The sequence below is a fragment of the Scyliorhinus torazame genome, chromosome 18, assembly GCF_047496885.1.
Source record: "Scyliorhinus torazame isolate Kashiwa2021f chromosome 18, sScyTor2.1, whole genome shotgun sequence".
Lineage (NCBI taxonomy): Eukaryota > Metazoa > Chordata > Chondrichthyes > Carcharhiniformes > Scyliorhinidae > Scyliorhinus > Scyliorhinus torazame.
In genome coordinates this window covers 20,314,332-20,340,027 of record NC_092724.1, presented here as the reverse complement: position 1 = coordinate 20,340,027, position 25,696 = coordinate 20,314,332, and the positions used below count along the sequence as shown (strand labels likewise).

General features: G+C 49.0%; 1 protein-coding gene across 2 annotated transcripts in view; it reads left to right on the top strand.

Annotated features, from left to right (window-relative positions):
- arrdc2 (arrestin domain containing 2) overlaps nucleotides 1-10,289 on the top strand; it is a 37,333-nt gene extending 27,044 nt beyond the window's left edge. For both annotated transcript variants that reach the window (XM_072482327.1, XM_072482326.1), the window contains exons 2-8: nucleotides 1,300-1,369; nucleotides 1,982-2,129; nucleotides 3,548-3,650; nucleotides 4,761-5,017; nucleotides 5,299-5,461; nucleotides 6,589-6,752; nucleotides 7,577-10,289. In XM_072482327.1, the coding sequence (XP_072338428.1) occupies nucleotides 1,300-1,369; nucleotides 1,982-2,129; nucleotides 3,548-3,650; nucleotides 4,761-5,017; nucleotides 5,299-5,461; nucleotides 6,589-6,752; nucleotides 7,577-7,630 (959 nt within the window). In that variant the 3' untranslated portion in view covers nucleotides 7,631-10,289. The remainder of the gene's footprint in view (nucleotides 1-1,299; nucleotides 1,370-1,981; nucleotides 2,130-3,547; nucleotides 3,651-4,760; nucleotides 5,018-5,298; nucleotides 5,462-6,588; nucleotides 6,753-7,576) is intronic.
- Nucleotides 10,290-25,696: the final 15,407 nt, after the last annotated feature.

The following is a 25,696-nucleotide window of genomic DNA, read 5'->3' as shown; positions in this document are numbered from 1 at the left end:
CAGTTGGCAGGATTGGGGAATTATTTTGTCCACTATCTGACATTACGCCAGTGACCTTCACTCCCTATGAGATGTGGGTGGCTAACCATCCGGAACATTCCGACAGAGCCAACCTGCCAAGGGAGTCCAAAGGTTGTTTTTTCTCTAACAGAAAAACAACTTGCGAATGACACTCTGCTGGTGGGGTCCACTTTAGTCAAGTTGTCCTGCGTGTAGAAATGTGTTGATTTGAGCTTCATGCTGGAGGATGGGAGTTTGTCAATTTCTTTCAATTGCATCAGCCTCATTGTTGCTGCAACACAATTGGTCAGAAAATAGGCCAAAAAATTCCTATGAATGAGACAAAGCAACTTTCTCCAGCAAGCCTCCTTGAATTGTTTAGCGGTGAGGCAGATCTGGGGGGCACTGGGAATGGGGGTGGGGGGCATTGGGGTTAGACAGCAGTGTGATGTGGTGTGATATTTTAAATATAAATAGGCCACCTCCGATTAAACTTCCATCAAGATGAAGTTCAGCAACTGGAGGATCTACCTGGTTACAGCGGACACTCTCTCATTTCCTTCCTCCTCCTAGAATGGCAATTAGACAAAAACAAAATGGCAGTGTTACATTTCAGGTAGTGATCTATATTTGTGACTCTGGCAATACTCACAGCACTAGGACATTACACAAAGAACCTTCATTCATATAGACTAAACCTCAGCATTTCTTAAAGTGCTTTCCAACCAATGAAGTACTTTACTGAAGTGTAGCCAGTGTTCTAATGTAGGAAACCTAGCAGCCAATTTGCGCTAAGCAAGATCCCACAGCGTACAATGTGATAAAATGACCAGATCATCTGTCTTGGTGATATTGGTTGAATAACTATTGGCCAGGAGACTGCAGAACAAACTCTGTTGTTCCACAAAATGGCGATCCTCCATGCTCACCTGAGAGACAACCTTTGACCTGGCAGCACCACCTACTGTTCTGTGCTGGGGATGTGGATCCACATCATGCGTCTCTGGGGTGGGGTTTGAGCGCAGAACCTTCACCAGGTCAGAGAGTTTATGAGGGGATGTTCTTCATGACTGCAAACCTGTGTGGCCCGTGGATGGGTGGGGTCACGACCGTGTGAGTGGTAACGCTGCATGACATGCCATTTATTATCAGTTTGATTATTTCCCTCGGCCTCTTTCCTCGCTGTCATGTCTCCACGGCAACCTCATTCCCTGAGCTCTCAGATTAATGTATCCATACAACGATATCGAGTGGCACGATCCATCACTTTAAAAGTTTTTTTTTCATCTTCCTTTTCAGATAATGGTGATGTCACTGTTCTTCAGGCTGGCCGACATGAGTTTCCGTTCAGCTTCCAGCTTCCCGAAGAGTGAGTATCTTAACTCCTCATTACAATAGATTGAGGGGAAATTGCTTCTCTGAGGAGCCACTCATGGGTCCCTGAACAAGACTCCTTATTGTTGATTAAAGCCTTCTCCCCAGTCATCTATCTACAAGACAGCCCAAGACATTTGCTTGTCTTGTAACATTCACTGTATCCTACCATATCTCACTATTGGCTTCTGTGCAAATGTAACACTTTTAGTGTCGAATTGACGATATCAAAAGCATGCAGGACAACCAATTCGAAAAATGGCCGAGAAAGGCCTGAGTTGAGTCCAGAATTAACTATTAATTGACACTATTTTGGTGTTGGTGAATAGAGAAAATGAGGCGGGTGAGCAGGTGGACAGTGACTGGGTCCTCGGGCAGAGCAGGAAGTGATACTGTGATTGTTGATCACGCACCGTGAGGATTAATAGGAAGAGTGTGCGGAAATGTAGCAGTTGAATCACGCGAGATGTTTCCCCAGTTAGTACTCCCAAGAAGCAAATGCTATTCTCAAATAAATTCCATTAAATCCGTCGATTTGTGGCAGTGTTTCTTTTCCCGCCGTCTTTAGTTAGCGTTCGGCTTTAATGTTTCTCTCCCCTTCATGCAGAAACCTGGTGACGTCCTTCGAGGGAAAGCATGGAAGTGTGCGGTACTGGGTCAAGGTCAAACTTCATCGTCCTTGGGCCACTGTTAGGAAAATCAAACGGGAGTTCACAGTAATTGAGCCCATTGACATTAACACCCCGTTACTGCTGGTAAGAACCCCATTACCGTCAAACTGGGATTGTAGTTAACTATGTGTATGTTCCCTTTATCTGGAGGAAGACTAGAGGAGGAGGAAGTGATGCTACAGTTATGTAAAGCTCGCAGTAAACCCCAGGAACTGTGTTCAGTTTAAGGGCCCTCCTACTGGGCATCCTGTGAGAGATGATGTGAGTGCAGCAGCATGCCTTTACCACGGGTAGGGGCAACAAGTCAGGTCCCGAATCCTTCCCAGATGGAACAGGGGTCAAACCTCATGGTGCTGGCATCAATCTGATTCACATGGCTGTTCAGCCAACTGAACCAATCAGCCCTCAAAGGAATGCAAATTCCTGTGGCAACGTACGCTTTTTCCGCGCATGTTGCAGTCTAGAGCTATGGGCGTGATGGTAGAGATTCCAGTGTTCTTCATCCCCTGGCTGACCAGCAATCTCACCCCCTCTTACCGCCTGTCATTGGTGTGTTGGAAGCATTTACAAGTTGACACTCGGCCTCTTTGGCCGTGTTATGAATGCACCCTCCTTGGCCATCCAGTCCTGCAGTGGGACTTGAATCTGGAGCTTCTGGCTGCAAGGCAGCCCCTCTGCACCACAAGCTCTCTTGAGGTCGCTAGTGAGAAACTATTTCACCACTGACGGAGTCCAGATCAAGGGGATGTAACTGTAATGTTATGGACTGCAGGTCGCTCGGGGGTGATGTCAGGAAGTGTTTCTTCAGACACGGGAGGGGAAATCTGGAACTCTCCCTTTTTAAAAGCTGTTGAGGGTGGGTAAGTGAAACATTTCAAAAGTGAGATTAACAGATGGAGCCAAGATGGGTTGATGGATTTGAGATACAATTCAGCCGCAGTCTAACTGAATGACTGGTGAAACAACATCAAGAGGCTGACTGGCCTCCTCACGTTTCTACATTGCTGCCAAGGGACCATACCCAATCACTCTGTGCTCCCCAAAGTGCATCTCCCCCTTTCTGAATCAGAACCCCCCAATACACTTTTGTATGCAAATACCTTCATTTCATTTGAATCTCCCCACTCACCGTATCCAACAAGCTGAGACCTTGATGGGAATAAAGTGTTTAAATACACTGGGATACATCCCTCTCAGTAAAGGACAGATGGGGGTGGGGGAGAGAAATTGAAAGTTTGTATTCTCTCTGCGAAAAGCTAGCTGGTCAGTGTTGAACAACAGGTTTGCTGACATTCTGCTTGATTTTCCTTCAGGGGTTGAGAAGTGTTTTTGCTCAACTTGCTGCCAGGGTGGGTCGGTCGTGCATGGGCTATGAGGGGGGTTTAAATGAGTGGGTGGTGTCTCCAGTGTCTTGTGGTCCATGGCTTTGTGCCTGCAACGTGATTGGTGAACTGAGTGGACTTCTGGCGTTGTTAAAAGTTTTTTGCTTTTTCTCCCAACAGTCTCCCCAGGCAGGTACAAAAGAGAAGTTGGCTCGAGTCTGGTACTGTAACCTTGGGCATGTGTCACTGACGGCAAAAATTGACCGAAAAGGCTACACGCCAGGTAACCAAATTTTCACGCAACATCCTTTTTTGGTAAAGCGTAAAGTTTGTACAGCACCTGTCCCAGCCTTGGGACGTCCCAAAGCACTTGAACAGCTAGATGATTATGTTGTTGCTTGAGGGATATATATTGGCCAGGACGCCGTAGAGAATCCCTTTACCTTTCTTCCAAAAACTCTCCCATGTTTGAATGTTTTACATTCCGTTCCGGCTCCGACTCACCAGAGTGATACGGGGTTTAAAGGGTTAAATCGTGAGGATAAAGTTCACAAACTTGTCTCGTGTTCCCGAGTTCAGCTGGTTGAATATTGATGCAATTGGGGTGTTTAAATTAATAAAGGCATTCTGTTGAATCATTGCAGACAAACTGGGTTGGGGGCTGGGAGAAAAGAGTCCAGAACAAAGGACAGCGCCTTGAAATTGCAAACCAGCCAATTCATGGGGACACCATGAGTTATGATGACTGAGATGGATAAAGGGTTGTGGAGTAAAATGGTGAGGGCGGGGTGGTAAATGGGATTTCAATCCAGATGAGCCACAATCTGATTGAACAGGGGAACAAGCTTGAGGGTCTAAATCGGGGCTGGTTTAGCACAGTGGGCTAAATAGTTGGCTTGCAATGCAGAACAATGCCAGCAGCGTGGGTTCCATTCCCGTACCGGCCTCCTTGAACAGGCCCCGGAATGAGGCGACTAGGGGCTTTTCACAGTAACTTCATTGAAGCCTACTTGTGACAATAAGTGATTATTATTATTAAATGGCCTCCCCCATTTTCCCTAGTACTATGGAACGGTGGAAAAACAGGACCAAATGGTTTGTGAAGAGTTTCAAAGTGTGTGGGACAATTTTAGTCTTAGTTCAGCATCCCCCACCCACCCACCCCGAGAAAACTGTTGGAGATCAGGGGCAATGCTGCTTTCAAACCCCATCAATTCTATTCCCCACTGCAGTAGTATTGAGAACTGTATTGGGTAAGCCAACGCTATAACCCATCGCCTTGCCTCCTGTCCAGTGGGACGAGTTGCAATTGCCCCCTGTTTCTCCCACCCTCCCTCCCATGTTTGTCTGTGATTGAGGCCCTGTGACAGTAACCCTCGTCTTGTTTCCCCAGGTGAGGTGATCCCCATTTTTGCGGAGGTCGATAACTGTTGTTCCCGCACCGTGACCCCAAAAGCTGCCATTGTCCAAATACAGACTTTCATCGCCAGGGGGACGATGAAGCTGAAGAAATCGGTGGTGGCGACGCTGCAAGGCGAGGGCGTTGCCCCCAGGAAGAGGGGGTCGTGGCACGGCCGTCCCCTGAAGATTCCGCCCGTGTCTCCCTCGCTACTGCAGTGCAGGGTGATTCGGGTGGAGTATGTGCTACGGGTAGGTGTCCCTGGGTCAATCATCGCTATTACAGAGCCCGAGAGGGTGGGAGGTGGGAAACCAACAAGACTAGGAAGGGTGAGAACATGAGAGTCGGGAGGGAATGGGTAAGAGTGAGAAAGGGTAATATGGGGGGGGAGGGGTATCTGAGTGAGGGAATCGAGAGAGACCCAGCTGGTTGGAGAGAGAGAGAGAGAGAACTTGTGAGCGTAAGCAAGAGAATATTTTCTTGACTAATTTTTTTTTCTAATTGGACGGATTGTTTTGTTTGATCATTTCAGGTCTATGTTGAGATCCCAGGAACATCCAAACTATCCCTGGAGCTGCCCCTCGTCATTGGCACAATCCCTCTCCACCCGTTTGGCAGTCGTTCGTCCAGTGTTGGGAGCCATTACAGTATGGATATCGACTGGCTGCGCCTCACTCTCCCCGAGAGACCAGAGCGTAAGTGCCTCACCCTGTCGTCGAAACTCCGCATTCAATTTTCATGGCAGGATCGTAGGAGCCGGAATCTTTGCTCGTGTAACGCTTGCCCAGTCTCTCCCATCCACAGCGCGTTTTGAGACGGTGCGCTTTTTTCCATAAAACCTTCCATAGTCTGCCCTCCCAGACCCTCCTCAGTCTCTCCTGGTGTGCAGAGGCTCCAGGCGTCCTCGCACAACCACCCACTTCTCATTTCCAGCTATTCGACCATGAGATCAGCCAGAGTGCTTTTACAGCAGGAATGCTGCCAGTGATCACCTCATAGTCAAGGGGATCCCAGCAGCAAGGAAATCTCCCGCGGGGAGGAGAAAAAAATAATGATAAAGGCGGCGGGGCCGGGGGTGAGGGGGAGGCATTTGAAATGAATGAAAATCGCTCATTGTCACAAGTAGGCTTCAAATGAAGTTACTGTGAAAAGCCCCTAGTCGCCACATTCCGGCACCTGTTCGGGGAGGCTGTTACGGGAATTGAACCGTGCTGCTGGCCTGCCTTGGTCTGCTTTCAAAGCCAGTGATTTAGCCCTGTGCTAAACAGCCCCGTAAATGAAATGAAATGAAAATCGCTTATTGTCACAAGTAGGCTTCAAATCAAGTTACTGTGAAAAGCCCCTAGTCGCCACATTCCGGCGCCTGTTCGGGGAGGCTGGTACAGGAACTGAACCGTGCTGCTGGCCTGCCTTGGTCTGCTTTCAAAGCCAGCGATTTAGCCCTCTGCTAAACCAGCACCGTTTCAGAATTGAGGTTAATAGATTTTACTTGGGCAAGAGTGCTAAGGATTATGGAATTAGGGGACAGATTGGCCATTATCTGATTAAATGCTGAAATGGGCTTGAGGGGCTGAATGGCCTCTTTTGTCCTATGAGAAATGGGTAGTGACTGCTTTAAAACTTTACATCACCCTCAAGGCTTCACCACTAGCATGTGTGTCCCTGACACCATCACCCCCTCAATGAGTGTCCCTGACTCCATCACCCCCTCAATGGCCGGTTAACAGTGAGTTCAGTTCCTTTAGACTTATCATGTTTTCCTTGGTTATTTTCCATCCCAACTTTCCACATTTGACCTAATGTCAATCTCGTTCTATTTCAGCTCCCCCTGATTACTCGGCTGTAGTTTCTGAGGAAGAAGCTGGACGGACTGACCAAGGACTGACCCTCCCAGAGGAGGACGATGAGCTCGGTGGCATGCTAGAGCGACCCTTCTTTGCCTACGTACAAGAGTTCCGTTATCGACCTCCACCTATTTACTCAGAGGTAAGATTTGGCCAATCTTGCCTTGCATATGTACAGGCCATTCAGCCCCACTCCTCCATGTTGGTATTTATGGTGTGGATAAGCTGCCTTCATCTCACTTTATCAGTATGTTCTTCTATTCCTATCTGCCTCATGCATTTATCTAGTTCCCCATAAATACACCTTGCTTTGTTGTAGCGAATTCCACATTCTCCCTACAATCTGGGTAAAGAGGTTTATACTGAACTCGCTGTTGGTTTTTTTAGGTAACTATATTATAGTGATGGACCGAGGTCTGGACTTGTCCTCAAGTGGAAACATCTTATCAACATCCACCCTATCATAATCCATAGAATCCCCACAGTGCAGAAGGAGGCCTTTCGGCCCATCGAGTCTGCACCAACCCTCTGAAAGAGCACTCTATCCAGGCCCACTCCCTTGCCCTATCCCCGTAACCCCAACGCATGATCATGGCTAATCCACCTAACCTGCACATGTTTGGACTGTGGGAGGAAACCAGAGCACCCGGAGGAAACCCACGTAGACAAGGGGTTCTGGTATCACTCCAGTAAATCTTTGCACCTATTCCAGTGCTATGGAGACCAGAATTGTTCGCATTTAGGTTCTATCTGATTTTAAATTCTATCATCCACAACTGAGCTTTTGTTTGTTAATTTTTTTTAATTTTTTTTGTTGTTAATTCCTTGTTAACTTGCATTGCTGCCTTTTGCTGAACTGTGTATCTGCAGATCACATCACTCTTGTTTTCCAATGGTTCATTACCTCTGGTGAAACCATCTCCAGCTCACTCTCACCGTTCGTCTTTTGGTTGTTTTGTCGTTTAGATTGATCCCCATCCTCCGAGATCGGACATGCGTCGCCGATGTATGACCTGCTGAAAACTTCACCACGGCGTGCAACAAAGGAAAAAAAAAAAAGGAAAAGCGAGATTTTAAAACCAGCTTGGTGCCTTGGGACACTGCCCAGGCACCCTGAAAGCACACTCGGGACATTTCTGTCTGAAGAGGAACAGGGCCAACCCTCGCAAAGGGAAAGGCAGAATGACCCCTGACCTCCGTGGAGATGAAGTCTGATCGGGATCCTCGGCCAACCTTTTTGTCTCTTGAACTGTTTGCCGTCTCCCTTGACGCCTACTGAGCATCGAATGGTCCCATGCGCCTGCCTTCAGCAGATGTGACAGAAACAAGAGGATGCATGGAGGGTTCTTCTATATATTGAGAACATGTGGTCGTTAAATGGGTCCAATCCTCCCTCCCCCCAGGTCCCAGTCTTGACGACTGTCTGGTTGTACATCTGGCTTGCAGAAGCTTGCTGTCAACCTGCTTTGCACCTCCAACTTGTACTAAAGGAGTACAGTGCACACCAGAGAAAATGTTTGGGGTGGGGGTCTTGCTGTTTGCTTCTGCACATATTTCAGCAGTCTAGCGAGCCTTCGCTGTTTGAGAGTTTGATGACATTGCCGTACAAATCCTGTCAGATTTGCTCCCTTGCACTACCCGGGCTGTACACCCACGATTCATGAACCTGTATCGTGCTTATCGAGTTTGAGAAATGAATTGACAGGAAATGTTTGTTAACTATTCCTCTGATTTCAACTTGTAACCAACCCCCACCATCCAACGTCCGAGCAAGTCCTTCTTGAGTGTCAAACCTAGGGGTGTGAAGTGAAGAGTATTACAGAGCATCCTGAGCTGAGAGGTTCTTCGTAAAGAAGAGATCCATTCCTTATTGTTTTGCCCCTTTTCTTTTCCAAGTGATCTCCCAAACATTTTTCCCAGATAGGTGAAAGGATAAATGGGCAGGAAGAGACAGATTAGGGGTGAGGTGCTTTGTGAGAGACTGGGGTTTTGAAACGCTTTAAATGGTTGGGGGGGGGGGGGGGGGGAAAGAGGCGGAGAGAGGGATTTGGGAAGGAAGACTTGAGAGTGAGAGGTTGCATAAAATACCGCTGTTCAGTGGTGACCAAATAGAGTCCGAGTTAGGATAATTTGTGCTCCCGCCATCAGAAGGATCTGTAAAACTGTAATGATTTGTTTTTTCTGTGTCTTTGTTTTAAAAAGAAATTAAGGGCCATTTTTGTAAATTTTGTAAAAGAAGCAGATATGATTGTTGACTAAATGGCCTTTTCTGGCATTGTGGCGTTGGGCCTATAATGTGACCAGAATCCTAGACCTCACAAGACCTTCTGTTGCCTTTTTAAAATAAATTTAAAGTACCCAATTTTTTTTCTCCAATTAAGGGGCAATATAGTGTGGCCAATCCACCTAGCCTGCACATCTTTGGGTTATGGGGTTGAGACCCATGCAGACACACGGAGAATGTGCAAACTCCACACGGACGGTGACCTGGGGCCGGGATCGAACCTGGGACCTCGGCGCCGTGAGGCAGCAGGGCTAACCACCGCGCCGCCTTTGTAGAGAACATTCACTCCGCTAATTGAATGAGGAAGAATAACAGCAACTGCCATTTCTAAAGAACATAAAGTCGTAAAATATCCCAGGGCTCTTCGCAGGAGTGTCATCAAACTAAATTTGATATCTGTCTACACCGTGATGTGCTCCGTCAAAGAGCTAGGTGATGAGGGGAAACTTAAAGAGGATAGATCGAGAGGCACGGAGGTTTGTGGAGGTAATTTCGGAGTTTATGCAGTGATGGAATGATTAAAATTGCCAAAGAAGTCAGAATTGGGGGAGCGCCAAAATGCTGGAATGTTGTTCGAGGTGTACAGCGATAGACGGGCAAGGCCATGGAAGAACAGCGATGTGAATTTTAAGGACCAGCTGTTGCTTAACCGTGAGTTGGTGCAGGTCAGTGAGCACAGTGGCAATGAGTGAACAGGACTTTGTGTGAGTTAGGATACTGGCAACAGAGATTTGGGGTGAACAGTTTATGGAAGGTGCAGCATGTTGATATTTTACATTGATTTTTGATAACTTGTCTATTTGGGTTTTACTTGAAAGAAGAAAAGTTTAACTTTCACTCTTTTGAAGACCTGCAATATAATTTTTGTTGGATTGGTGAACTGACGGGTTGGGGAGAATAAATGCCCTGGAGAGTTCCAAGAAACGAGACTAAAAGAGCAAAACTTTGAGAATAAATGTCACCGATCCATTAAAAGATGCACTTTTAAAAACATTTATTAGTTACGAAAGTATTGGTGTCAAAACGCTGATGGTCAACTGCCATCCAGCTTGCGGGGAGGGGGGGTCGTGAAGAGGCTGTTTACTTTCTGATTGGCTGTGGGAATTACAATGGGGTGACCCAATGGCCGTATAAGCCAATGGTGGGCAGTTGGGGGTGGGATCTTGGAGACCGGGAGTGATGTGTCAAAACCTCCAGGAATGCATTCCACTAGAGTTGGCAACCCCTAGGTTTGAGGGAGAGTTGCGGGAAGATTATAATTAAATCCATCTTCCTTTTGTGTGTATAATAAAATCCTACACATTCTCAGACTGTTAATTTGTCTTTTTTTTTTAAAGAAAAAGTATTTTTGTATTATTTTTTTGTTTCTTTACAATAAAACATTATCAGATCCTATGTAGTGATTTGATCATTTTTTTTTCTGCCCTAACAATTGAGCCTGCGTGTGTAATATTCTGAAAATTCTAAAGAACCCTGCTACTGGTTCAGTTAGTGCATGGGTCATCCGGAATGGTACTGAGGCCAAGAAGATGAGTTCCATATCCCACTGCTGAGATTTGGCTTGTCTCAGCAGGGACGAGGGAATGTTGTTGTTGTTAAGGATTTTGTATGGTATACCGAACAAAGTTGTGAAGGTACATCCCCCCCCCCCCCCCCCCTCTTTCATTTGCGTTTGTTGTTCTCATGACTTTCAGTTCCCTCTGGCTTTCTGCCAGTTGGCTGCAAACAGGCCTTGGAACAACTGGGTGAATGGCTCCCATGTTTTGTGGAAACCTTCTTTCGACCCCTGGATGGCGGATTTAATTTTCTCCATCTGGAGAAATATAGGTCGGGCAGCCAGTCTGCAGCTTTGGGTGGTGCTGCTCTTCGCCAGCCGAGTGGCATTCTCTGGCGGGAGATTAGAGAGGCAAGGGTGTCTGTCCTTGTCCCCATGAGGTGATCCGGCTGTTCTGATACCCCAACGACTGCCGCTGTCGGGCAAGGCTCCACCCTCATCCCCACCACTTTGGACATTGCCTCAAAGAAGGCTGCCCAGAACTCGACAAGTCTGGGGCAAGATCAGAACATGTGGGGGTGGTTGGCTGGGCCGGGCCTCCTTTGGCCCCGTTCGCATTTGTAGGATATGGAAAGATTTGGAGCTTCTGAATGCTCTATTCTCCCTCTGTTAAATCATGTAGCATTTGGTTGAGAATAGTCTGCTTTGGTTAGTGAATCACATGGTCGAGCTGCTCACTGACCCCTGATCCTCATCCAATGAGTGGGCATTTCGGTGAAATTCCAGCAGTAACCCATCACCTCAACAAAGATCAAACATAGGAATAGGAGGAGGGTACGCTTCAACACAAAGAAATTCTGGGCACGATTCTCCCAAAAGGGAATAGAGTCCAGTAGCGAGCACGTTTCGCTGCATGTCTCCTGGCACGTGTAGTACTGAGAAACACATGGCTTGCCGGAGCTCCCCAATGCAGTGAGAGTGTGCGTCCTGATCTCCGAGGCCCCCGGGAGAACCACCCCCCCCCCCCAATTATGCACAATGGGCGGGATTCTCCGATCCTGGAGCTAAGTGTTGACACCGGCGTAAACGCTAGAGCGTTTTACGACGGCGTCACCTGGCCCCTAGGATCAGCAATACTGTGCCGCACAGGGCGCCAGTACGGCACTGGAGCGACTCACGCAGCTCCAGCTGCTGATACGGGTGCCAGCGCGGGTCCACGCATGCACGTGGGTTGCCTTCTCCGCGCCGGCCCCCCGGAAGAGAGGGATACCAGTGGACATATTGGTTGGCTTTATGTTTCAAGATGCCTGTGTAAGTTGGGGGTGAGTAGGCATTTTACGGTTTCAGCAGAACCCTGAGATGTCGCATCAATAGAATGACATTTATTTTAAAGAAGAAAAATGTGAGTTTACATCGTGCGTTTCTTAGCACCCAAATGCTCTACAGGGAATTAAGTACTTCCTGAATTTAAGAAATACAGCAGACAATTAGTACGCAGTAATGTGCCACAGTAGCAAGATTTTTTTTCCTTTTTTCTTTTTAAATTTAGAATACCCAATTAATATTTTCCAATTAAGGGACAATTTAGTGTGGCCAATCCACCTACCCTGCACATCTTTGTGTTGTGGGGCAAAACCCACACAGACACAGGGAGAATGTGCAAACTCCACACGGACAGTGACCCAGAGCCCGGGATCGAACCTGGGACCTCAGCGCCGTGAGGCTGCAGGGCTAACTCACTGCGCCACCGTGCTGCCCAGGAACAAGGAGTTAATGGGTACGCTTCCACGCAAAGAAATTCTGGGCACGATTCTCCCAAAAGGGAAGAGAGTCCCCTAGCGAGCACATTTAGCTGCGTGTCTCCTGGCACGTATAGTACTGAGAAACACATGGCTTGCCGGAGCTCCCCAATGCCATGAGAGTGTGCGTCCTGATCTCCGAGGCCCCCGGGAGAACACCCCCCAGGAGAACATCCCCCAACCTGCCCCTATGCTGGCATACCCAGCCCAATCACACTTGCACACATAGAATGGCCACTTAGCATCACCAACCTGGCACCCTGACAGTGCCCCGCCACCTCAGTAGTGCCAGTGTACTTAAGTGACAGCGGTACCAGGGTACCACCCAACTGGGGGCCTCCAATCCCCTTGGAGACCCCACCAGTGCCATTCCATCTGGCCCCCATTTGAGGGGACCAATATCAAACAGCGCTCCTGAGGTAAAGGGGTTAAATCCCAAAGCCTCAGGTACCTCGGGAATCTGCACATTAGAGTAAGGCTTGCTGCCTCGCTCGAATATGCAGCTTTGCTAAAAAGTGATCCTGCCCACTGAAGGCGGGATTCACATCGCAACGTCGTGCGAGATTGCGTTGACTCTCGTGAGGCGTCGCAAGCCGGATCCTGGGCGAGGGGTCTCTCTGCTTTGATAGGCCACACTGCGCTGTGGCGAGTTGCTTTTCAGGCGTAGCGTGGCCGAAGGATCTCTCCCTCTGTGTCCGGTTCGGGGCGCTTTTAGTGGGGTGTTTTTCCCTTTTCAATGGCGCTTTGCCTTTGGTTTTGCCCTTGGCGAGGAACGCCCAGTCGAGGCTGCACGTACAGTCATTTCCTGTACTGACGAACTGAGCTGCAATTCATGAATCATTGGTGATGCTCTGAAAATGTTGGCTTCGAAAGGTGCAATTTCTGAAAAGGATTACTAACCCCAATGGTTTCTAAAGAAAATGAAATTTCAACCCTACTCTCAAATTCCTATAACTCAGCAATTTTGGGGAATGTACAGGAAGTTCCCTTTGCTGTTTGTAGTTTGACAGTTGAGCCTTATGCAGTCATAACAAACTTGTGACTTGCTTTCAAATATTCCCTTGGTCCATCCTTTCCCTCTAACTTCCTCCACTCCTACACTGTTTGGAGATCTCTACAATCCTCTAATACTAGCCCCTTGAGCATCCCAGTTTTAATCACTCCGTCATTGGTGGTCATGCATGAGGTGCCAAGGCCCTAAGTTCTGGAATTCCCTTCATCTTTGCCTCCCTCTCTTCCGTTAAGACACTCCTCAAACCCTGCCTCTTTGACCAAGTTCCCTCATCTGCCCTAGGCGATAGGATTGGAGGAGGCCATTTAACCTCTCGAACCTTCCCCAACGTTATAGCCGTATTGTGGCTAATCCATGTCACTTCGATATCACTCCTATGAAATACCTTGGGACGTTTTGTGATGCTGAAGGTGCTATATGAATGCAAGTATTTATTGTTGATCCTTGCCTCACCTTGCTCCTATTCTGAGAACAGTTCAAGCTCCGACAGGCTGCTTAACTTCCCCAACTCATTCCCAGAAACAGCAGCTGCCCCAAATGGGCGGTTTATAATCCCGACAGTTCACACGTACGTCAACAGTCAGGGGAGCGATCACATGGGAGGGGATAGAAAGCCTGCAGTTCCTCTGCAAATCTGTGCAACTCTGACATCACCTTTCACGTTGCCCCACAATGCAGTCAGCAGATTCAAACCAGCGAATGGCTGGAGCACAGCAAGAGGCCATTCACTATAGTGAGGACTTCCAATTTTTAAGTTAAATCTTGATTCAGATGTTTCCTGCAAGTTGAATAATTTTTTTAAAAAAATTTTTTAGAGTACCCAATTAATTTTTTTCCAATTAAGGGGTAATTTAGCATGTTCAATCCACCTACCTTGCACATCTTTGGGTTGTGGGAGCGAAACCCACGCACTCACGGAGAGAATGTGCAAACTCCACACGGACAGTGACCCAGAGCCGGGATCGAACCTGGGACCTCGACGCTGTGAGGCAACAGGGCTAATCCACTGTGCCACCCTGCTACCCTCAAGTTGAATAATAATTGAGTGACACCAATATGAAAATGGCTTATTGTCACAAGTAGGCTTCAAATGAAGTTACTGTGAAAAGCCCCTAGTTGCCACATTCCGGCACCTGTTCGGGGAGGCTGTTACGGGAATTGAACCGTGCTGCTGGCCTGCCTTGGTTTGCTTTCAAAGCCAGCAATTTAGCTCTGTGCTAAACAGCCCCTGTGCTAAACACCATAATATGATGGTGAAGCTCCTGTCCTGCAATAATAATAATCTTTCCGACGACAGTGCAACATTAAATCATATTGCACTGCAGTAAAATCAAACCAATAAGTCAACTCCATTTCAGCACTGTGTAATATTAAAGTCTTGTACTAATCACTGAACCAAGCTGACATGACTCCATTCAATTGTCTAATCTTACTGTGTACTCAGGTGTGTGATAACGGGGCATTACACCTCGTGATACATCAATACCGGTCACAATCGGGGAGGGGGGGGGCCTTTGAACACCATTGGTGAGGCAGTCTGGTACAGGGTCCCATACTGAGTTGCTCCTCTGAGCCAGGGAGCGCTGCCCGAGATCAGCTAAATGAGCTTAGAGGAGGCCTGGTACCGAGGGCACATAGAATAAATACTAATGGATGTGAAAGGTGCCGTATAAACACAAGCTTTCTCCCTTTACCCAGAAAGCAGCTGGTGCTTGAGAATGTTTCAGCAAGGAGCCACCATCTTTAGCAGAGCGGCGAAGACAAACCCTCTGGAATCCTACACTGCAGAAGGAGGCCAATTGGTCCATTGTGTCGATGCTGGCCCTTTGAAAGAACTATCGAGTTAATCTTACCCTCTGCTCTCGCCCCGGTAGTCTGGCAGAAAACCCTTTATATTCAGACTTCCTGCAAAGTCCACTCCCTTAACAATCTGGACCCCCCACCGCCCACCCACACACTTTCAAAACAACAGGAGACTTAAGATGGGTTACAATCAAGTTTACAGTGGCCTCCTGGTTCCCAATAGCTCTGATTTGGATACTGGATCTGCCTGACCCACCTCGGGAACCCTCAGTTAACCTCCCTGTAGAATGTGTTTACGAAACGCTGAAAGCTTGGCGAGGCATGGGCCATCTGAGCAGGTGACAATTCAGAGCAGCACATGACCTTTGATCCATCGCTGTAATGCTGACATCAGGAATTGGATGCTAACCAAACCCATAAGACACGGACTGGTTTTAGAAACTTGTACTGTATAATCCATCGGGCTTTGATTTCATCCTATGTTTCCCACAGCTGCAGGGCCTGGTTCTGGCTTGGGCCGTCTCGCGGTTGACCTCCCTCACCCTGTTATTTTAACCTGTATTCCTGGAAGCTACACCTTTACTGAGAATTACATTGAGTCCCTGACAGGATATTTTATTGAGGATGGGTGTTGTGATTTAATTACCTTACCCCTAACACCGTTGCGCCATCTTTCAGATCTCAAACGATTTATTTGCGGGGGAGCTGGTAAGCTGTGGGAAACGCGAGTTTAATTCCCTCAGTCCCCTACAATTCCCCGACAGCACATTGGAACCAAGTGGAAAGTTCAATCCAGGAGAGAGCCAAAAGCTAATTCTGTCTCACTCTATTTATTTTCATCTTTTACCATCACTCTGCAATCTGATGTTGACTGGAATTGAGAGTCTGCCCCACATCACCCCTCCCCTAAACTCAGTACATTTTGTTCACCCGTCTCCTCCAGCTGTTGTTTTGTGTGAGGTCAGGGGACACCCTGTGCAAATACTTTACTGATTTTTGTTTTTTTTGGGGAGGGATGAGGTGCCTTTGGCAGCAAGCGTGTCCTCCACCGCCAAGGACAAAGGCAGCAGGTGTAGAGGAACACCATCACCCACAGGTTCGCCTCCAAATCACTCACCATCCTGGCTTGGAAATATATCGGCCACTCCTTCACTGTCGCCGGGTCAAAATCCTGGAACTCCCTCCCTAACAGCACTGGGGGTGTACCTACACCACATGGACTGCAGCGGCTCAAGAGGGCAGCTCACCACCGCCTTCTCTCTTTTCCAAATATTTTATTCAGGAATTTCCATAAATCGAGCAAATGAAAGCAGAAGTGAAGTTAAACAATGTAATAATTATACAACACCAAGTTTCACCCCCCCCCCCCCCAACCTTACCCCCTCTGTCCGACCTGCCATCCCCATTTTAATCCACTTAACCCCACCCCCACCCGCCTCTGCTGACACATCAATCCTCCTTAAAGAAGTCAATGAACAGCTTCCACCTCCGAACGAACCCATCGACCGACCCCCTCAAGATGAACTTGACCTTTTCCAACCTCAGGAATTCCGGCAAGTCATTGACCCACACACCCGCCTTTGGCGGCTCCAAGTCCCTCCACCCAAGCAAAATTTGTCTCTGGGCCATCAGGGAGGCAAAGGCCAAAATGTCGGCCTCTCTCGTCCCCTGGACTCCCGGGTCTTCCAACACCCCAAATATCGCTACCTCTGGACTCGGGGCCACCTTCACCCCCAACACATCGGACATTACATCCACAAACCTGAACCCCTTCAGATTCAGACATGCCCAAAATATGTGGACATGATTTCTGGGCCTACCCGCACACTGCCCACACCGGCCCTCTACTCCCTCAAAGAACCTACTCATTCTCGCCACCATCATGTGCGCCATGTGAACTACTTTCAACTGAATAAGACTGAGCATCACACACGAAGAGGACGCAATCATCCCCCGCAGAGCCTCCTCCCAAGTCCCGGCCTCTACCCCCCCCCCCCTCCAGCACCTCCTCCCACTTCCGCTTAATGTCCCTCATCGGGACCCATTCCCAATCCATCAATTCCTTGTAGACCTCGGACATCTTCCCCTCCCCTACCTCCTCCCTCGACAACACCTTAACTTGAAGCCCCAAGGGTGACAAGGCGGGAAACGACATCAGCTCTCTCCTCACGAAATCTCGGACCTGCAAGTACCTGAAACCATTCCCCCTGGGTAGCCCATATTCCTCCTCCAGGTCCGCTAATTTCGCAAAGCTGCCCACAACAAACAGGTTCCCGTAAACTCAATCCCTACCAGCCGCCACCCCCGGAACCTCGCATCCAGCCCACCCGGTGCAAACCGATGATCATCACAGGTCGGTGCCCACACCGAGGTACCCTCCAGTCTCAAATGCTGCCTCCACTGCCCCCACACCCTCAAGGCCGGTACCACCACTGGGCTCACAAAGTACCTGGCCGGCGAGAACGGCAGAGGTTGGGCGGCACGTGGCGCAGTGGTTAGCACTGGGACTGCGGAACTGAGGCCCCGGGTTCAAATCCCGGCCCTGGGTCACAGTCCGTGGGGAGTTTGCACGTTCTCCCCATGTCTGCATGGGTCTCACCCCCCACAACCGAAAGATATGCTGGTTAGGTGGATTGGCCACGCTAAATTGCCCCTTAATTGGAAAAAAAATAATTGGGTACTCTAAATTTATTTTAAAAAGAGAATGGCAGAGGCGCCATTAGTAATGCCCTCAAGCTCGTTCCCCTACAAGAAGCTGCCTCCATCCACCCCATACCGACCCCTCCCCCACTACCCATTTCCTGACCACAGCGATATTTGCTGCAGAGTAGTAATTCAGTATATTCGGCACGCCACTCCCACCCCGCACTCCCCCACAGCACACCCGCACACCCCACCTCTGCCCCACACCCAATCGCCACCCACTCCAAAAAAAACTTCAAACCCAGAGACCTTCTTGAAGAATGACTTTGGGACAAAGATCGGGAGGTTCTGAAATCTGAACAGGAACCTTGGCAGCACCGCCATCTTTACTGTCTCACCCGTCCCGCTAATGACAGTGGCAGCACATCCCACCTCTTAAAATCCCCCGTCATTCCCTCTACCAGCTGGGCCAAATTTAACTTGTGCAGCTGTGTCTAACCCCGCTTCACCTGAATGCCCAGGTACCTAGAATACGCCCCCACCACCTTAAACAGCAACTCCCCTAACCTCCTCTCCTGCCCTCTGGTCTCAGTTGGGAACACCTCGCTCTTTCCCATGTTCAACTTGTACCCGGAGAATGGACCAAAGTCCTCCAGAATCCCCATAATGCTGCCAATGCCACCCAATGGGTCTGAATATATAACAACAGGTCAATCCCTCTCCCGTCCTTCAATGCTCTAAGCGCCATTGCCAATGACTCTATCGCCAAGGCAGAAAGCAACGGGGAGAGCGGTCATCGTCCCATGCAGAACCTGAAATATCTCAAATTCACTCGGTTCGTCCACACTCGTACCACCAGCCATTGGCGTGTTGGAAGGATTCGCAGGTTCACACTTAACCTGTTTGGCTGCATTATGAACGCACCTTCCTCGCCCATCGAGCCCCAGGGTGGGACTAGAACCCAGAACCTCTGGCTCACAGGAACGGACGCTGCACATTGCACCACAAAACCTCCTGCAGAAGATCTATTTGACCTAATTGCTGATCTAATTGAGGTGTTCAAGACCATTAAGAGAGTTGATATCGTTGACAGGGAGCAACTATTTCTTTCGGTGAGCAGAACCCAGAACAAAGGGACAGGACCTTAAAATGACAGCCAGGACACATTCGGGGTGATGTCAGGAACCAGCTCCTCACACAAAAGGTAGTGGACATCTGGAACTCTCTCCCATAAAAAGCTGTTGAGGCTGGGGTAAAAACTGACAATCATAGATATATATTAGACAAAGGTTAGACAAAACCAACTTATTAAATAGAGTTAGCGTGAAAATCAGCCAGGATCGAATTTAGTTGCAGAACAGGCTGGGCTAAATAGCCTCCTATGTTGCTGTCTTGTGTAACAAAGAGGAGTTAAGGGGTAGCCACTTGTTTTCTCTCCTCCCCGGGCTTATTCTGTACTGTCCTCGTAAAGGTTTCACTTGGTTCTGATGATGAAGGAATGAACGTTTCTCAATGTTTCTGTCTGACAGCTGGCACAACCTTTGTGCATTGTTGTTCCAGAAGATTGTGTTTCTATTCCAGATTTTCACTGCTTGTCACTTTGGGCGCGGTTTAATGGGAATATTTCTAAGTGTCATTTTGGGCAGGTTTGGTGGGGTGTTCCCCGCTAGCTTTTCCGGTGAGATTAATGCCGGTATTTACCCACACTCGGGGCACGATCAACCCCGCGGTGCAACATGGCCAGTGAATGACGGGATCTTGCTGCACCTCACTAGATCGAACGCGATGTGAAGCCCACCCATTGGGGGCAGGATCACTTTTTGGCAAATCAGCATATTAGAGGGAGACAGCTAGTCTCACTTTAATGTGCAGTTCCCTGGGGTAACCAAGGCATTGGGATCTATCCCCTTCACCTTGGAGACCTCAGGTGAGTGCCGTTCAGTACTGGTCTCCACAAAAGTGCCAGAGTGGCAGTGCCAAGGTACCCAGCTGCCACAGGGAGAGCCAGGGTGCCAACCTGCCCTATCTGTGACCACTCAGGGGTTTCCAATGGCTCTTTAAAAATAAATTTAGAGTACCCAATTATTTTCGTTTCCAGTTAAGGGACAATTTAGCGTGGCCGACCCACCTAACCTGCACATCTTTGGGTTGTGGGGGTGAAACCCTCGCAGACACGGGGAGAATGTGCAAACTCCACAGACAGTGAGCCGGGCCGGGATCGAACCCGGGTCCCCAGCGCTGTAGGCAGCCGTTAGGCCTGTTCCACATTTTCCACTGGGGAGCCGGTTTGTTCCAGGGGAGACCATTAGATTGGACTTATATCTCGCTAACGAGATGGAGATTGGTCTTAATTGGTGTTTCGCCACGTTTGAGTGAGGATTCCTGCTTGGATGGATTCGGGACCTTCACCCCATGCTGTGGGTTGGACCTGCCGAACTTTAATCATCTTAAACACCACAGTTCCATCATTGCTTAATCCTCTGTACTAAAAGAAAAGAATGGATCCAGCAACCTGTCCTCTTAATTCAACCCTTTAAGCCGCTCTGGGTGAATTTATGAGGCACTTTGTGGCAGACTTTGCCTCTCCAGAATCAGCTCATTCAGCCATCAGCAGATGTGTAGCAGATGCTTTTACTGATCTCACCAAGTTCTGAGGCTGCGTTCGCATCATCTCTCACAGGATGCCCAGTAGGAGGGCCCTTAAACTGAACACAGTTCCTGGGGTTTACTGCGAGCTTTATATAATTGTGGTATCACTTCCTCCTCCTCTAGTCTTCCTCCAGATAAAGGGAAGATACACATAGTTAACTACAATCCCTGGATCCCCACAGTTTGACGGTAATGGGGTTCTTACCAGCAGTAACGGGGTGTTAATGTCAATGGGCTCAATTACTGTGAACTCCCGTTTGATTTTCCTAACAGTTGCCCAAAGGGCCGAAGGGCCTGTTCTGTGCTGTAATGTTCTAAGGACAATGAAGTTGTTAATAAATTAATGGAATTTATTTGAGAAAAGCGTTTGCTTCTTGGGAGTACTAACTGGGGAAACATCTCGCGTGATTCAACTGCTACATTTCCGCACACTCTTCCTATGAATCCTCACGGTGCGTGATCAACAATCACAGTATCACTTCCTGCTCTGCCCGAGGACCCAGTCACTGTCCACCTGCTCACCCGCCTCATTTTCTCTATTCACCAACACCAAAATAGTGTCAATTAATAGTTAATTCTGGACTCAACTCAGGCCTTTCTCGGCCATTTTTCGATTTGGTTGTCCTGCATGCTTTTGATATCGTCAATTCGACACTAAAAGTGTTACATTTGCACAGAAGCCAATAGTGAGATATGGTAGGATACAGTGAATGTTACAAGACAAGCAAATGTCTTGGGCTGTCTTGTAGATAGATGACTGGGGAGAAGGCTTTAATCAACAATAAGGAGTCTTGTTCAGGGACCCATGAGTGGCTCCCCAGAGAAGCAATTTCCCCTCAATCTATTGTAATGAGGAGTTAAGATACTCACTCTTCGGGAAGCTGGAAGCTGAACGGAAACTCATGTCAGCCAGCCTGAAGAACAGTGACATCACCATTATCTGAAAAGGAAGATGAAAAAAAAACTTTTAAAGTGATGGATCGTGCCACTCGATAACGTTGTATGGATACATTAATCTGAGAGCTCAGGGAATGAGGTTGCCGTGGAGACGACATGACAGTGAGGAAAGAGGCCGAGGGAAATAATCAAACTGATAATAAATGGCATGTCATGCAGCGTTACTACTCACACGGTCATGACCCCACCCAACCACAGGCCACACAGGTTTGCAGTCATGAAGAACATCCCCTCATCAACTCTCTGCCCTTGGGGGCAGCACGGTGGCGCAGTGGTTAGCACTGATGCCTCACGGCGCCGAGGCCCCAGGTTCGATCCCTGCCCTGGGTCACTGTCTGTGTGGAGTTTGCACATTCTCCCCGTGTTTGTGTGGGTTTCACCCCCACAACCCAAAGATGTGCAGGTTAGGCGGATTGGCCACGGTAAATTGACCCTTAATTGGAAAAAATTAATCGGGTACTCTAAAATTTTTTTTTTTAAACTCTCTGCCCTTGTGAAGGTTCTGCGCTCAAACAGAGACGCATGATCCGGATCCACATCCCCAGCGCAGAATAGTAGGTGGTGCTGCCAGGTTAAAGGTGGTGTCTTTGTACGGTAGCCTCTCAGGTGAGCATGGAAGATCGCCATTTTGTGGAAGAACAGAGTTTGTTCTGCAGTCTCCTGGCCAATATTTATTCAACCAATATCACCGAGACAGATGATCTGGTCATTTTATCACATTGCTCTCTGTGGGATCTTGCTGAGCGCAAATTGGCTGCTGTGATTCCTACATTAGAACAGCGACTACACTTCAGTAAAGTACTTCATTGGCTGGAAAGCGCTTTACAAAATGCTGAGGTTTAGCCTATATGAATGAAGGTTCTTTGGCACTGGACCATTACTCAGAGTCACAAATATAGATCACTACCTGAAATGTAACACTGCCATTTTGTTTTTGTCTAATTGCCATTCTGGGAGGAGGAAGGAAATGAGAGTGTCCGCTGTAACTAGGTAGATCCTCCAGTTGCTGAACTTCATCTTGATGGAAGTTTAATCGGAGGTGGCCTATTCACATATTTAAAATATCACACCACATCACACTGCTGTCTAACCCCAATGCCCCCCACCCCATTCCCAGTGCCCCCCAGACCTACCTCACCCCTTCCCAAGTTAAACAACACAAGGAGTCTTGCTGGAGAAAGTTGCTTTGTCTCATTCATCAGAAACTTTGGGCCTATTTTCTGACCAATTGGGTTGCAGCAACAATGAGGCTGATGCAATTGAAAGAAATTAATGAACTCCCATCTACAAGCGGCTAACACTTTCATCCTCCACCTCAAATCAGCACATTTCTACACGCAGGCCAACTTGACTAAAGTGGGCCCCACCAGCAGAGTGTCATTCGCAAGTTGTTTTTCTGTTACAGAAACAACGACCTTTGGACTCCCTTGGCAGGTTGGCTCTGTCGGAATGTTCCGGATGGTTAGCCACCCACATCCCATTGGGAGTGAAGGTCACTGGCGTAATGTCAGATAGTGGACAAAATAATTCCCCAATCCTGCCAACTGACCTCTGCCCAAGTGGCAGCGACACAATTGGGTGATGGGTCAGCCACAAATCTGAAGAACGACAACACAATTATTATCAGTGTTATCACCTTACTGTCAGGGGAACAGCTGAAGGATACCAGGCTGTAAAGAGGTTTTAGGAGGATGAGGAGAATCGAATGGCTTTGGTTAGGTGACCCCCAAGTTTTGACTTCTCAAAGCTTGTAGAAGGAGAAGGAAGGTTGTGGAAGAGAGAAGTTTAAAAAAAAAATGTAGTGTACCCCATTATTAATTTTCCAATTAAGGGGCGATTTAGTGTGGCCAATCCACGTAACCTGCACATCTATGGGTTGTGGAGGTGGAACCTGTCATAATATACACTGGTATATCATGGTGCAGACACACACTGATAGACACACAGCAAGACCAATCAACACACACAACACCGCAGCCAATCACCAGTTAGAGCACACTCACTATAAAGACAGGGGGCATCAGAGTTCCCGCTCATTCGAAATGCAGCGTCCTAGAAGGACAGAGCTTACAGCTTACAGCACAAATCTTCCCCATGTGCTGAGTGCATAGACTGGTTAGGACAGGCATAGGTCTTTAGTTTAATCTAACATCATGTTAACCCACAGTGAAAGTGGGCGCGATTCTCTGCTCCCGCGCCGTTTCAGAGAATCGCCTGGGGCACCATTTTTACCTGCGACACCTGTCCGACGCCCTCCCGCGATTCACCCCAGCGGCGAGAATGGCCCCGTCGAGGTCTGCGCAGCGCAGGCCAGAGAATCGCCCGGGACCCCCAAAATGGAGATTCTCTGCTCTCCCGATATTCTCTGGCCCGGATGGGCCGAGCGGCCTGCCCAAAACGACGGCTTCACGCCGGCGCCATCCACACCTGGTCGCTGCCGGTGTGAACACCGCGGGAACGCTGGGGGGGGGCGGCCTGTGGGGGGGGGGGGTTCCTGCACTGGGGGGTTGCTCAAAAGGGGTCTGGCCTGCGATCGGTGCCTACCGATCGGCGAGCCGGCCTCTCTGAAGGAGGACCTCCTTTCCTCCGCTGCCCCGCAAGATCGATCCGCCATCATCTTGCGGGGCGGCCGTGGGGAGGACGTCAACCGCGCATGTGTGGATTGGTGACAGTTATCCCGCGCATGCGTGGTTGACGTCATTTACGCGGCGCCGGCCCTGTCATTTACGTGGCGCCGCTTTTATGCGGCGCCAAGGCGTGGCACACGTAAATGACGCGGCACCGCTCCTAGCCCCCTGGGGGAGTGTGAATCGGGGTCTGGGAACGGCCTCCGCGCCGGAGTAAAACACTCCAGTTTTCACTCCGCCGTCGGAACTTAGTCTCCAGATCGGAGAATCGCGCCCAGTATGTTCACCAGTTTCTAACTTAATAAAAGAGTGTTGCACTATTTTAAGTGTTAGTGGCCTGTATGTATTCCACGGATCCAGAGCACCCAACACACCATGGTACCAGTAGTTGAGGGATGTTAGAACTTCTTAGACCTACCTGCAAGTGATCTGCCTTCCACCAGCATACAGTCATCCTGCAAAATGGACAGCGTCCGCCCGCCGCCGCCGCTCCGCATCACCGGTAACCTAGGGGCCAACTGGAAGATATTCAGACAACGCTTCCAGCTCGACCCTGAAGCCACAGGCCGGAAAACTGCCTCAGACACCAGGAAGATCGCTCTCTTCCTATCCACGGCTGGGGAACACGCCATCCACATTTTCAATTCTCTCACCTTTGCTGATGGTGAAGATAAATCAAAATACAAGACGGTCCTCCTTAAGTTTGACACTCACTGCGACATCGAGGTGAATGAAAGTTTTGAGCGCGATGTATTCCAACAGCGTTTGCAGGATAAGGATGAACCTTTCCAGTCCTTTCTCACCCACCTCCGCATCCTTGCGCGGTCCTGTAATTACAGGCCCACCTCCCACTCCATGATACGTGACCAGAACGTTTTCGGTGTTCAGTCAGACCCCCTACGCCAGCAGCTCCTCAAGGTAAAGCAGCTCACCCTAGCGACCGCCATCGAGACCTGCGTGCTACATGAACATGCCACTAGTCTCCCACATCCAAGCAGCTGAAACGGCGCGGCAAGGTCCCCACGAGGCAGAACGGGTCCAAGCAATCGAGCAACTCCAGGGCCTCAGCCTGGATGAGGGCGGCTATTTCACGCGCTTTTCGCGGACTCCCGCGTTTGTGCGCACCGAACGAGGGGACGGCGATGTCAACAAACGTACTGCACAGGCGCGCACCACGTACGACCGCACCACGCATGCGCGGTGGTGCAGCGAACATACTGACGCTACAATGTGCGGCAACTGTGGCTCCGCCCACTTAAAGCGGCAATGTCCTGCCAAATCCCGACGATGCCTGTGATGTGGCAAACTTGGCCACTATGCTGCTTTATGCAGATCAGTTCAACCTGCCAACTCTCGTCGCTCCAGCCAGCTTCGCAGCAATGTCCGGGCCATTCAACCCACGGTCACCGAGCCCGATTCGGACCTGCTACCCGAAATTGACACCGAGGACCCGAAGGCGCCTTTTCGAGTCGGTATCGTTACAAAAAACAGGGTGTCCCCGAAGCAAAGAATCCAGCCTCTATCGGTATACAGCATCGATCCGGGCGATGAGTGGTGTGCCACTCTTACGGTCAACCGGTCCCAAATACGATTCCGCCTGGACACTGGTGCCTCCGCCAATCTCATTGCGCGGTCTGACCTCCTAAGCCTTCGTGTCAAACCAGCCATCCTGCCATCAGCCTGTCCGTTATTAGATTATAATGGCAATGGCATTGATGTCAGCGGCTCATGCCAACTTGAAATGATGCACAGGTCATGCAAAGCCATCCTTCCCTTTGAAATCGTGGGCTCCTCGAAAGCCTCCCTGCTTGGCGCGC